Source organism: Staurois parvus, unplaced genomic scaffold (genome assembly GCF_062004578.1).
Source record: "Staurois parvus isolate SC_StPar_1 unplaced genomic scaffold, SC_StPar_1.0 ptg001510l, whole genome shotgun sequence".
NCBI lineage: Eukaryota > Metazoa > Chordata > Amphibia > Anura > Ranidae > Staurois > Staurois parvus.
This window is the reverse complement of record NW_028319306.1, coordinates 70,616-83,143: the sequence shown is the minus strand read 5'-3', so window position 1 is coordinate 83,143 and position 12,528 is coordinate 70,616. Positions and strand designations below refer to the sequence as shown.

The 12,528-nt window shown below is 43.7% G+C and overlaps 1 protein-coding gene across 1 annotated transcript in view; it reads left to right on the top strand.

Annotated features, from left to right (window-relative positions):
- Nucleotides 1–12,528, top strand: part of LOC149435438 (tubulin gamma-1 chain) — a 319,259-nt gene that overhangs the window by 242,675 nt on the left and 64,056 nt on the right. Inside the window, exon 9 of the mRNA XM_089662652.1 lies at nucleotides 406–558. Within this exon, the coding sequence (XP_089518778.1) occupies nucleotides 406–558 (153 nt within the window). The remainder of the gene's footprint in view (nucleotides 1–405; nucleotides 559–12,528) is intronic.

Here is a 12,528-nt window from a genome sequence, read left to right as displayed (position 1 = left end):
GGGACATTCACATTCACACCCTGTACCCCTTAACAGGCACAGGGTGGGTTAAACATAATGAGGGGGACATGAGCTGACCAAGCGGTCCCCCCACCCCCAAAAGTCACTCCCGTCACAGTGGCACAACCAATTATTAGGTTTAGGGGGAAATTACTTTTTCATATAGGGCCAAGCAGGTTTGGACAGCTTTTGTTCCCTTAATAAATGGAATTGTCATTTTAAAAAATTGCATTTTGTACTTACTCGGGTTATCTTTGTGTAATATTAAAATTTTGTTTGATCTTGATCATTTAAGTGTGACAAATAAGCAAAACATTAAAAAATCAGGAGGGAGTCAAATACTTTTTTTTTTTTTTTTTACAGCACTGTATATTGTATCTAATGAGTGAATAATCCTGTCTGTAGGTGGCTAGTGTACGAAAGACCACAGTGTTGGATGTTATGAGGAGGTTGCTTCAACCCAAGAATGTAATGGTGTCCACTGGACGGGACCGGCAAACCAACCACTGTTACATAGCAATACTGAACATCATCCAGGGGGAAGTTGACCCTACTCAGGTGGGTAAATTATGCCTGGCTACATTTATTAATAGGCGTAAGCGAAACAAACTGTATCTCTGAGTGCTGTCCAGTACTCCTAATGTTTTTATGAAAAGGTACAAATAAATAAGGCTCTTAACCCTGAACCTATTAACCTCCCTGGTTGGTTTTGTTGTGTCCTTATGACAAAGTTTTTTGGTGGGGCACTTAAAATTCTTTTTCTTTTTTTTTTTTTTTTTTTTTTATAGCTGCACTATCTGTCACTATGTAACACTCCACTTTTCTCTGCTCCTTGAAATAAGAGCCATGCCTTGGTAACTGTGTTACATTTCTTACATTCGTAAACCAGGGATTGCTGAAAGGAGTGTTTTTACAAGTTGTTTTTTTTTTTGTTAGCAATTTTATTTGGAAGGTTAATACAAAAATAAAAACCACGTAAACTCCAGTACAGAAAATACAATGCAGGAAGCTGTAATCCCATTTCTTGTGATATATATTCCTTGTGTCATCTAAGGTGTGATGTATGCTTTCAGAAAGTTTTTTTATTTCTATTCTAGCCAAAATTTGAGGCCAAGGAGCAGAGGTGGAATGGCAGTTATAGGCTATAACCCATTGAATAGAGCAAAAAGGGTGTTAGTCTCACCAAAGAGGTGGGAATTTCTGGTATTATTATTATACAGTATTTATAAAGCGCCAATAGTTCGCTAAGCGCTGTACATTACAGAGGGGGACAGAACATGTGACAGAACAATACCAATACAATGCAAAACATGAGGGGATTGAGGGCCCTGCTCCTTCGAGCTTACAATCTAGGAGGGAGGGGATGGTGGCACAGGAGGAGATAGCTGTGGGGGATGGAGTGGTAGGAAGAGTGGAGGAGGTCGGCAAGTTAGCAGGGGGTGGGGTAGGCTTCCCTGAAGAGATGGGTTTTCAGGGTGCGCCTAAAGGAGAGGAGAGTAGGTGATAATCTGATGGGTTGGGGCAGGGAGTTCCAGAGGATGGGTGACACCCTGGAGAAGTCCTGGAGGCGGGCATGAGAGGAGGAGACCAGGGAACTAGAGAGAAGGAGGTCTTGTGAGGAGTGGAGTGTGCGTGCTGGGTGGTACTTGGATATTAGGTCAGTGATGTAGTTCGGGGCAGTATGGTGGACGGCTTTGTACGTCAGTGTTAGGATTTTGAATTTGATCCGTTGCGCAATTGGAAGCCAGTGGAGGGATTGGCAGAGGGGGGTGGCGGAGATGGAGCAGATGGAACGGTGAATGAGTCTGGCTGCCGTATTCAGGATCGACTGAAGCGGGGATACCCAGCGGCGAGGCAGGCCAGTAAGGAGGGAGTTGCAGTAATCGAGTCGTGATATGATGAGGGAGTGGATGAGCTGTTTAGTGGTTTCTGGGGTTAGGAAAGTGCGGATTTTGGCGATGTTGCGGAGGTGGAGTCTGCACGAGCTTGTTAAAGATTGGAAGGATAGGTTGGAGTCCAGAATGACACCAAGTACTCTGGCCTGCAGGGCGGGCTTGATGTTGGCGTTGTTGGACATGATGGATAAGTCAATGGGGGGTGGTGTCCGGGCTGGGGGGAATACAAGAAACTCTGTCTTGGAGAGGTTCAGTTTAAGGAAGTGGAGCGACATCCAGTCAGATACAGTTGTGGCCAAAATTATTCAACCCCCACTGAAATTGAGTGTTTTGGCCAGTTTGACATTGCTTTTGATCATTCAGTCATCTTGCTTACATTTACATTAAAGAGGCACTTGTAGGTCAGACAAATATAACATAACAGTTATAATGAAATAACCACAAATGTCTTTTCTGTGCTCACAGCATTATCAGTTTTATTCAACCCCCAAGTGACATTCAATCTTAGTACTTAGTACAGCATCCTTTTACAGTTATAACAGCTTTTAAACGTGAAGCATAGCTTGACACAAGTGTCTTGCAGCGATCTACGGGTATCTTCGCCCATTCTTCATGGGCAAAGGCCTCCAGTTCAGTCACATTCTTAGGCTTGCGCACTGCAACTGCTTTCTTTAAGTCCCACCAGAGGTTCTCAATCGGATTTAAGTCTGGTGACTGCGATGGCCACTCCAAAATGTTCCAGCCTTTCCTCTGCAACCATGCTCTAGTGGACTTGGAGGTATGCTTGGGATCATTGTCCTGTTGAAAGGTCCAACGTCTCCCAAGCCTCAGGTGTGTGACGGACTGCATCACGTTTCCATCCAATATCTCCTGGTACTGAAGAGAATTCATGGTACCTTGCACACGCTGAAGCTTCCCTGTACCTGCAGAAGCAAAACAGCCCCAAAGCATGATTGACCCTCCACCATGCTTCACAGTAGGCAAGGTGTTCTTTTCATCATAGGCCTTGTTCTTCCTCCTCCAAACATAGCGTTGATCCATGGGCCCAAACAGTTCTAATTTTGTTTCATCAGTCCACAGAACACTATCCCACAACTTTTGTGGTTTGTCCACATGGCTTTTGGCATACTGCAGTCGACTCTTCTTATTCTTTGGAGACAGCAAGGGGGTACGCCTGGGAGTTCTGGCACGGAGGCCTTCATTACGCAGTGTGCGTCTTATTGTCTGGGCTGAAACTTCTGTACCCACATCTGACAAATCTTTTCTCAGTTCCTCAGCAGTCACACGGGGACTTCTCTCCACTCTACGCTTCAGGTAGCGCACAGCAGTCGAAGTCAGCATCTTCTTTCTGCCACGACCAGGTAGCGTTTCAACAGTGCCCTTTGCCTTGAATTTGCGAATGATGCTTCCTAAGGTGTCTCTTGGTATGTTTAACATCTTTGCAATCTTCTTATAGCCATTGCCCTTCCTGTGAAGAGAAATCACCTCTTCTCTTGTCTTCCTGGACCATTCTCTTGCCTTCACCATGTTTGTAACCACACCAGTAAATGTCTAGAAGGAGCTGAGTATCACAGTCATTTTAAAGCTGCCTAATTGGTGCTTATTATGCTTGATTGCTGCTCGGTGACATCCACAGGTGTTTTCAATACCTGATGGAAAGCACCTGTATGAACCTCTGTTCTTCAGAGTGGTAGTCTTTAAGGGGTTGAATAATTGTGGCAATGAAGAAACCACATAAGAACCATTTACTACTGTATTACATAAACAATTGATGTCATTTTAGTTGCATTTGGGTAGTTACAACGTCCTTGTAGGATTTAATTCTGAATACAATTCCAAATGTACACTATAGTCCCTAAACCCCTTTACAGCATTGGGGGTTGAATAATTTTGGCCACAACTGTATGTCGCTCAGTAGGTGTGTGATTCGGGCAGAGACTGAGGGGGTGAGGTGGGGGGTTGAGAGATAGATTTGTGTGTCGTCGGCATATAGGTGGTAGTTAAAGCTGTGAGAGTGTATGAGTTGGCCAAGGGAGGAGGTGTAGATGGAGAAGAGAAGGCCCAAGGACGGAGCCTTGAGGGACCCCAACAGAGGGGGAGGTGGTAGCATTATAGGTAACGCTGAAAGAGCGTTGTGACAGGTAGGATGAGAGCCAGGAGAGCAGAATCTCTGAGGCCGAGGGAGTGTAGTTTTTTGAGGAGGAGGGGGTGGTCGACTGTGTCGAAGGCCGCAGAGAGGTCAAGGAGTAGGAGCACTGAATAGTGGCCATTAGCTTTGGCGGTTAACAGGTCATTGGAGAGTTTGAGTAAGGCAGTTTTGGTGGAATGGAGGGGACGGAAGCCGGACTGTAGGGGGTCGAGAAGGTTGTTGTCGTTGAGGTGAGACCATAGGCGGGTGTGGTAGATTTGGGGGCATAAGTTGGTAATGCTCTAAAATAAGAGTTGTTTAAGTAATATAACCTACCTCTTTATTGCCACACCCAAGCATGCAGGGCCATAGATATTTTTTTCCGGGGGGGGAGCTCTTTCAAATTCTAAGGCATTGTTTTCACTTGGGAGGGTAAAAACACGTCGCAAGGGAGTGGAGCCATGAAGCTTTGGGTTGCATTGTGGCAAAAATTATCTCCTGTAGTGTTCAACGGGCAGTACCACCTGTTGAGCACAATCCCTTCAACTGAATAGGGGCACCCTGTAAGAACACAATGCATGCAGTTGTAGCACGCTAGTGCAGGATTTAAGGTGGTTAAAACTGGTGGTGAAGAAGCAACACAGCACCTCCTCGCTGCCTGCCAAATGCTCTCTGAGAAGCAATCTGAATGCAGATGCGCTTCAGAGTGCAACACTAGTGAAAACTTGCCCTCAGTGGTTATATACAGTAGCTGAAATCCTAAGGTTTTAATATACACCTTCCTGAACTAATTTTTTATTTGGATGCATGCTGATTTTTTTCTTTAACACTGATAAAGTGTTTTCAAAAAGAGCTATGAATAGTACTTTTCACTGTGTAACAATATGTGGTATATTTTATTTATTTATATATTTTTTTTAATAAAAGAAATTAGGCCAGCTTCACAAGGACCTGCTCAGGTTGCTCAGAAAGGTTGGGTATTATCCAGTCTTAGGTCTCCTTTATATGTCCTATATGGCCATGGAACAACATGTATACCATAAATGTCTACAGCAGTGATCACCGATATTCCAATCATTGGCAGCTGCTCAGCCTGTACACCTGAGTGGCAGACAGAAAAGAGCCAAAGCTGTAAACATGTATCCGCATGTTCAGTGCCTTAAAAAAGTATTCATACCCCTTGAAATTTTCCACATTTTGTCATGTTACGACTAAAAACGTAAATGTATTTTTTGGGGGGGACACGGCAAACGTGGAAGAAGGTGCTCTGGTTAGATGAGACCAATTTTAAGTTTTTGGCTTAAAAGCAAAACGCTATGTGTGGCGGAATTCTAACAGTGAACATCACCCTGAACACATCATCCCCATTGTGAAACATGGTGGTGGCAGCATAGTCTTGTGTTTTTTTTCAGCAGGGACAGGGGTTTCCCCATTGACAGCTGAATGTAACAAGGGGTGTATCTGAATCTGGAAGCCAGCTTTAACAGCTCCTGCCCCCCCATGTGAATGAATATGGGGTACATAATACCTCTAGTAATTCACAAAAAAAAAACTGTAGTATGAAAAAAGACAGGAGACAGTCTTTGACAAGTGCTTTATTAAAAAAAGGAAAATAAAAAAATGTCCCCCCGAAGTAGATCCAACGTCAATCATGATGTCCGCCGCCACCCAAAAAAAAAAAAAAAAGAAAAATGCTCTGCTCCCTACGCTGGCTGTTGGCCGTCTGCCTGCTCCGCTGGGTTTTTTTTGGGGGGGGGTTTTTTGGGTTATTTTTTATTATAAATATTTATTAATTTATCAGTTCAAATACAAATCACATTGACATTTCTATTAAAATAATATTCAAACACTATCTTCCAATTTGCATAATTTATTTAAATCACTCCCCTCCCCTCACACCTCAATCTCCCACTCCCCTCCCGCCCCCCCTCCCTCTCCCACTCTACGTTTTCTCTCTTCTCCTTTATACCATATATTTCTATAATTTCTAAATCCATTTCTAGGGGTATTACATCTTCATATATTTCACTTTTTCTCTATACTCTTCCCATTTTTTTCCATTTTGTATTATACATCTCCATCTTATCTATATGCATGTAATACAGTTTTTCTGTCCCACAGATCTGATTCATTCTGCCCATCCAATCCTCCTCAGTTGGCACCTCTTCTTTTTTTTTTTTTTCCAAAACCTAGGTATCAAGCTCTTCGCTGCGGTCAAATAATGCCATATCCCCGAGAGCTTATATGATTTCACTGGGAATTCTGTGATATGGAGAAGACATAACTCTGGGTCTAATCCTATGTTAATTTTATTGATTTTCCTTATTAAATAAACTATTTTCCGCCAACACACCTGTATTCTTGAACACTCCCACCATATATGATACCACGTGCCCACCTCTCCACATCCTCTCCAACATAACCGTGAGATTTCCCCATTCAATTTATGCTCTACATTAGGTGTGATGTGCCATCTCATCAAACACTTATAATTTATTTCTATTTCCCTCATACTGTTTTCATGAATTAATCCAAGCATTTTCCTTTGCTCCTCCTCATCTATTTCTCTTCCCATGTCTCTTTCCCATTTCTCTATGTATATTAGTTTTGTGTCGGTGTCTAATTCCATTAATATCTTGTGTATTTTTGCAATTCCATGTCTCCCGTTTCCCCGTGTCTCCAATATTCTCTCAAATGGATTCCACTCTTTTCTAGTTCTTATAGGCTTTGGGATACTCTCAAAAAAATGTTTCAATTGGTAATATCGTAATCTATCCATTTTATTGAAAACTTCTCCCTTTTTTCCTCCATCTCTTTATATTATCCAAATTCTTCCCCTACCATTATATCTCTCACTTGCGCCTCTTGTTTTATAATCCATTTCCCTGCGATACTTTCCTTTCCAGGGATAAAATATTTTGTGTTCCTTAGTGGGATTAATTGTGAATTAAAAACCCATCCCTTTTGTCTATGTAACATTTCCCACACTCTTAAAACGTTAAAAGTATACATGCTTGTGCTATCCTCTAATCCCCCTATTGTGCAGGTACCCATATAATCTTACTTAAATTTGTTCCACTCCAGTGTATTTTCAATTTTGACCCAGCTTTTCTCAGGATTATGAGTCCAATCGAAAATTCTCTCAATTATCACCGCTTTATAGTATCTCTTAAAGTCTGGTACACCCAATCCCCCTCTTTCTTTACTTCTAATCAGCGTTTCATAGCGTATTCTAGGCTTTTTGTTTCTCCATATGTATTTTATTATCATTTTTTTAAGTTCTTTAAAATATGCCTCTGGAAGTTTGATTGGGATCATTTGAAATTTTATATAATACTTTGGGCACAATTACCATCTTTATCAGGTTTATGCGACCCATCCACGATGGGTTTCCAGTTCCCACTTTCTTTAACTCCTCCTTAATCTCATTTAGTAATGAAATATAATTATCTTATTTGAGGCTGATAGTTTTATTCCCAGGTATTTTAATTCTTTATCTCACCAAACAAAAGTGAATTCATCTTGTATTTTTTCTTTTTCACTATTTTTAAGGTTTATATTTAAGATTTCGGTCTTTGTCGGGTTAATTTTTAGATTTGATAGTTCCCCATATTCTTTCAATATTTTCATTAAATTTGGAAGTGACGTTCTGGGATTTCCAACATAGAACATCAAATCATCCCCATAAGCTGCTACCTTATGTTCTCTATCACCTATCCTTATTCCTTTTATATCTATGTTCTTCCTAATCGTGGACAATAAAGGCTCCAATGATAAAACATATCCTGCTCCGCCGGTTTGACAATTCTTAAATATGTAAGGGGCGGGGGCACGTGGTGACATCACCCATGTGACCACGCACCGTGTGACATCATTGACCCAGCATGCCGCAGTTGATGTCACGCGGGGCCACTTGGGTGATGTCAGCGGGTGGCCCCTCCCTGTCACGTACCTGATGGGAGACTGAATTGACGAGGTCGGCCTCACTTGTGTCACTAGCCCTGACCCCGCTGAGGTTGGAACAGAGGGAGTCTAGGGACCAGGGGGACAAGAGCGCCAGTGGTTGTTGCTTGCGGCTCTTGCAGATTATGACCTTGGTAGGCAGAATATCCTCTGATTTGGACACCGTAGAAATAGACCAGGCAGGTTCTGTGGATTGCCAGATGTGCAGCAGAGCAAGGTAGGTAGCAAGGACACAGGACTGGAGCAGGGTCAAAGTTAGCCGGGGTCATTAAACAGTCGGGCAGCGCGGTACAGAATCAGAAGTAAAAGCCAAAGTCAGGAACCAGGAGCAGGAGAGTAATTGGAGTTGGGTCAGGAACAAGCCGGGTCAGCAACAAAGGAATCGTACAGGAACAAGCAGGACACGGGGGGAGCTGAAGACCAGTCAGCACTGAACCTGATCAGAAGCACTCCTTAAATGGGCCATCTGGCGCAAATCTTCGCCGTGCGCGATCGCGCATTCCTGCGCTCATGTGCACAATCGGCAATTCTTCTGCGGGAATTCCTATGCGCATGCGCGTTCCCGATTGCGATTCTTCTTGCTGGAAATCCGTTTCCTGTCTTTTTTCAGGTTTTTTTTTTTTTGGTGAATTGATAGTGGTACCATGTCCCCCATACTCATTCACATGGGAGGGGTGGGATCTGGGGACCCCCTGGGAAGCCCTCTACCCACAGATCCCCACAACCACAGCCCAGGGCTGTAGGGAAGAGGCCCTTGTCCCCATCAACATGGGGACAAGGTGCACCCCCCCCCCCCCGGATAAGGGTCTGGCATGGATCTTGGGGAGGATCCCACACCATTTATTTAAAATGTTGGCGTGGGGGGTTTCCTTCAAAATCCATACCGGACCCGAAGGGCTTGGTATGGATGGGGGGACCCCATGCGGGGTTTTTTTTTTTTTTTTTTTTTTTTTACATTCAGATGTCAGTGGGGACTAGCGGAAGCGAGACCATCCTCCAAACTTCCATGATCCTGTTTCCACTCCCCGAGGGGTTTTCCCTCTTCTTTTTTTTTTTTTTCTCCATGTTATGTTGACCTCACTTGCTAAGATCCTGGAATAACTCTTAGTTTTGTTGGTACCTTGACTCTCAGTCTAGCTCTTTAAGTTGAAGCAAATATACTCCTGACCTCTTACAGATAGGCCCACTTAAGGATACCTACCATTGGAGGGACTCAACTCTGTAAACTGGCTTCGATATCATCCTACCGACACTTCCACTCAAGCTACAAACTTCCCCTGACAACTTCTGTGCTCAACGACCACCCTTCCTCGTCTATTGAAGATTGGTTCCGACTAGAGCTCTTGGCACCTACTAAGAAATACCATCAGTCATTTCTGGGAAATACTGCAGGACTATCAAAGATAACCATGATCCCAGAAAGAAGATCAATCTTCCTGGAATGCCACTCTCAGCACATCCAATCATCCTGCGACACACCTGCTTGATCCTCTATCGGCTGCTGAACTCTCACCGAATCGCACAATCACTATCGGCGCTGATCATCCTGTTGACACACTGTCTTGGAAATTTGCTTTAACGAATTTCTCCTTACCGTGAGTACTCGCAGTTGGATGCACAGAAATCCCCCATAAAGCTGTGCGAATCTCGCTTACCACGACTGCAGCTTAGCCCCAAGATTACTGCGCCTCCAACTGGGTTATCTTCTGTTGAAATGTGGGGAATGGAGCTCCCTATACCCCAGAATGATCACACGACACTCTCAGGATGCTGTTGGAATTCACATAGAGGAAGTTTTCATTCTCACCCTCTGGTTTTATTACAAATACACACACGCCCCCCACATGAATAAGGTCAATCCCCTCCCACAGAACAATGCAATGGGGAGTGCCTATACACAGGATGTACATTCCGATTGGAGCATAGCCTTTCCTTTTATCTATCACTAGTCCTCCCCCATGAGCCCTCTGAGGTCAGCAGACTTCCTCCCCTTCCCCCCATGAGCCCTCTATGGAGAGCATATTTCCTGTCCCAGCTCCTAGCAGTATGTTCATTCTCTGTACAAGCAACCCCCAGGCTAAACACCAGTCTGTACCTGGATGGGCCCGATACGATCTTTATTAAAACACATCCATCCAGATACAGTTTCAGGTTGGTAATGGGTTGTAAGATATGCATAAGCCTACACGCGGAGTTCACACCGCTTGGCGCCTTGCGTTATGAAGTCCATGTGGTACTATGCTGCTGATATGTGGATACAGGCCTGCGGCCTACCGCTGGCGGCATTCGCATCGAATGCCGTGGTGGTATACACGCCGGTCTATAAGCGCAGATCTGCCATCTCATCCATTACCGAGCTGAGTACTGTAATACATACATTGTACATGCGCATGGCCCAATTGCAGCCTTCAGAGCTTTAATTAAGCCACACGAGAGACATATGAATAACACTCATATATGACACATTTAAAGTTCAACCAACAATACAAAATTTCCATGACAACACGGAGACTGACACAACACCCAGAATCTCACTTATGCCAATGCTTTCATTTTAGTATTACCAATACTCTTCACATTAACGTGACTGCAGCCGACTTTTACTCCGCTATGTCCTTACCTCATCTAGTCAATTTATAACTTGTTCATCATTTCACTGAATGCTCATAACCTCTTCCATTTCCTGATTCACTTCAACTTGTCAACACCTTTCCCCACTGCTATGCCCTTCGCTTCCATCACACAGCAAGACCTACCTCTCCTTTCATCGGTCCACATAGAACCGATGGTGCTTTCCCAGTCTCAATTGTCTTCAATTTCCCTGGCTGTCCCTCAGTTACTCCTATCTGCCGTTTAGACTCTCATCTCCTAACGGATACTGTCCAGGTAGCTGAATTACGCAAATGCCTTTCCGAATAATTAGAAAATGATACTCCGGAAGTCTCACCCCTGACACAATGGGAAGCACATAAATGTGCATTAGAAGAAAACTCATTGCAATGGCCTCAGCTATTAAGCGAGATAAACAGGCACGCCTAAAGGATTTATTCACTAAACTTAATCTCTAGGAAACCAAACACAAACGTACACTAGCTCGCAATGTTCTTCAGGAACTCTGACACCCGTGCTCTTATCCTTGAGTAAATGGGTCGAGGCCTCTGCCGAAGATATACTTTGTCACAAAAACTATTTTACGAACACGGAAACAAAAGTGGGCACCTTCTGGCCCAAGTGCTAGGCTCTAAAAAGGCAAAAGCAACGGTCCATCAACTCAGATCCCATAAAGGCAATCTGCTGGAAAACAATGACGATATTGCTCGAGAATTCAAATTGTTCTATTCCGCCCTATACGATCTCCACTCCAAGGAAACTCCCCTTCTCTCTCCATCATCCAGGTCGACCCTTTTGAAAGAGTTCCTAGACAAACACTGCCACATCTGCATCCCTTTGTCTATCGCTCAAAAACTTGATTGCCCCATATCAACCAAAGATTGTGATCTTGCGCTTCAACAACTTAAGCCTGTAAAAGTCCAGGCCCTGATGGCCTTACGACCACCTACTACAAGACGTTCTAGAATGTCCTCTCTTCCCCTTTTTTGAGTGCATTCAACTCTATCTCACCTTCAGCACCCCTTTCTATGGAAATGTTGACTGCACACATAACCGTTATACCCAAACCAGGAAAAGATACTGCGCAAGCTGCTCACTGTCATCCAATCTCGCTACTAATCGTAGACATCAAGATTTTTGCCAAAATATTAGCTTTCTGTTTACTTCCCCTCCTCCCACTTCTTGTCACAAACGATCAAGTCGGCTTTATCCCCGGAAGCGAAGCCAAAGACAACACTATCAGCTATCAATATACACCACCTTTTGACTACCTCGAACCAACAAGGCTTCTTTCTTTCCTTAGATGTGGAGAAAGCATTTGACAGGGTCGCATGGGATTATATAGAGCAAGTATTACAGACGATGGGGCTTGGTTCTCGTTTGCTGACTTAAAGGTCAGCACATTATAAATGTGTCTATATGTCTCTCCTACGTCAAGAGTTAGAGTAAATGCCACACTGTCAGACGCTTTCCCCATCCGTAATGGTACCAGACAAAGATGCCCACTCTCCCCTATCGTTTTTGTCCTGACGCTGGAACCTTTTACTCACTGTCTCAGACACAACCCTGATATCAAAGGTCTTAGCTCTGCAGGTAACGATTTGCCGATGACATTCTGCTTTTTTTTTATCAGCCCCCCACACTACTGTTCCAGTCCTAGCAGAATTTGGTCACTTCCAATCCTTGTCCAACTTCAAAATCAACTTTTTGAAGTCTTATGCCCTCAATGTGACCCTCTCTTCTGCAGATGTAATCTGCTGTCAGTGAAACTTTCCCTTTTTATAGAAAAAGGACACCATCACTTATTAAGGCATTCAGCTCCCTAAGAACCTACGAGACCTCTACAGTAAGAATTATCTATCCATCCTGCGAGAGTTAACAAATGATTTCAAGTGATTGAACAAACTTATCTTTTCCTGGTTCGGCAGAGCC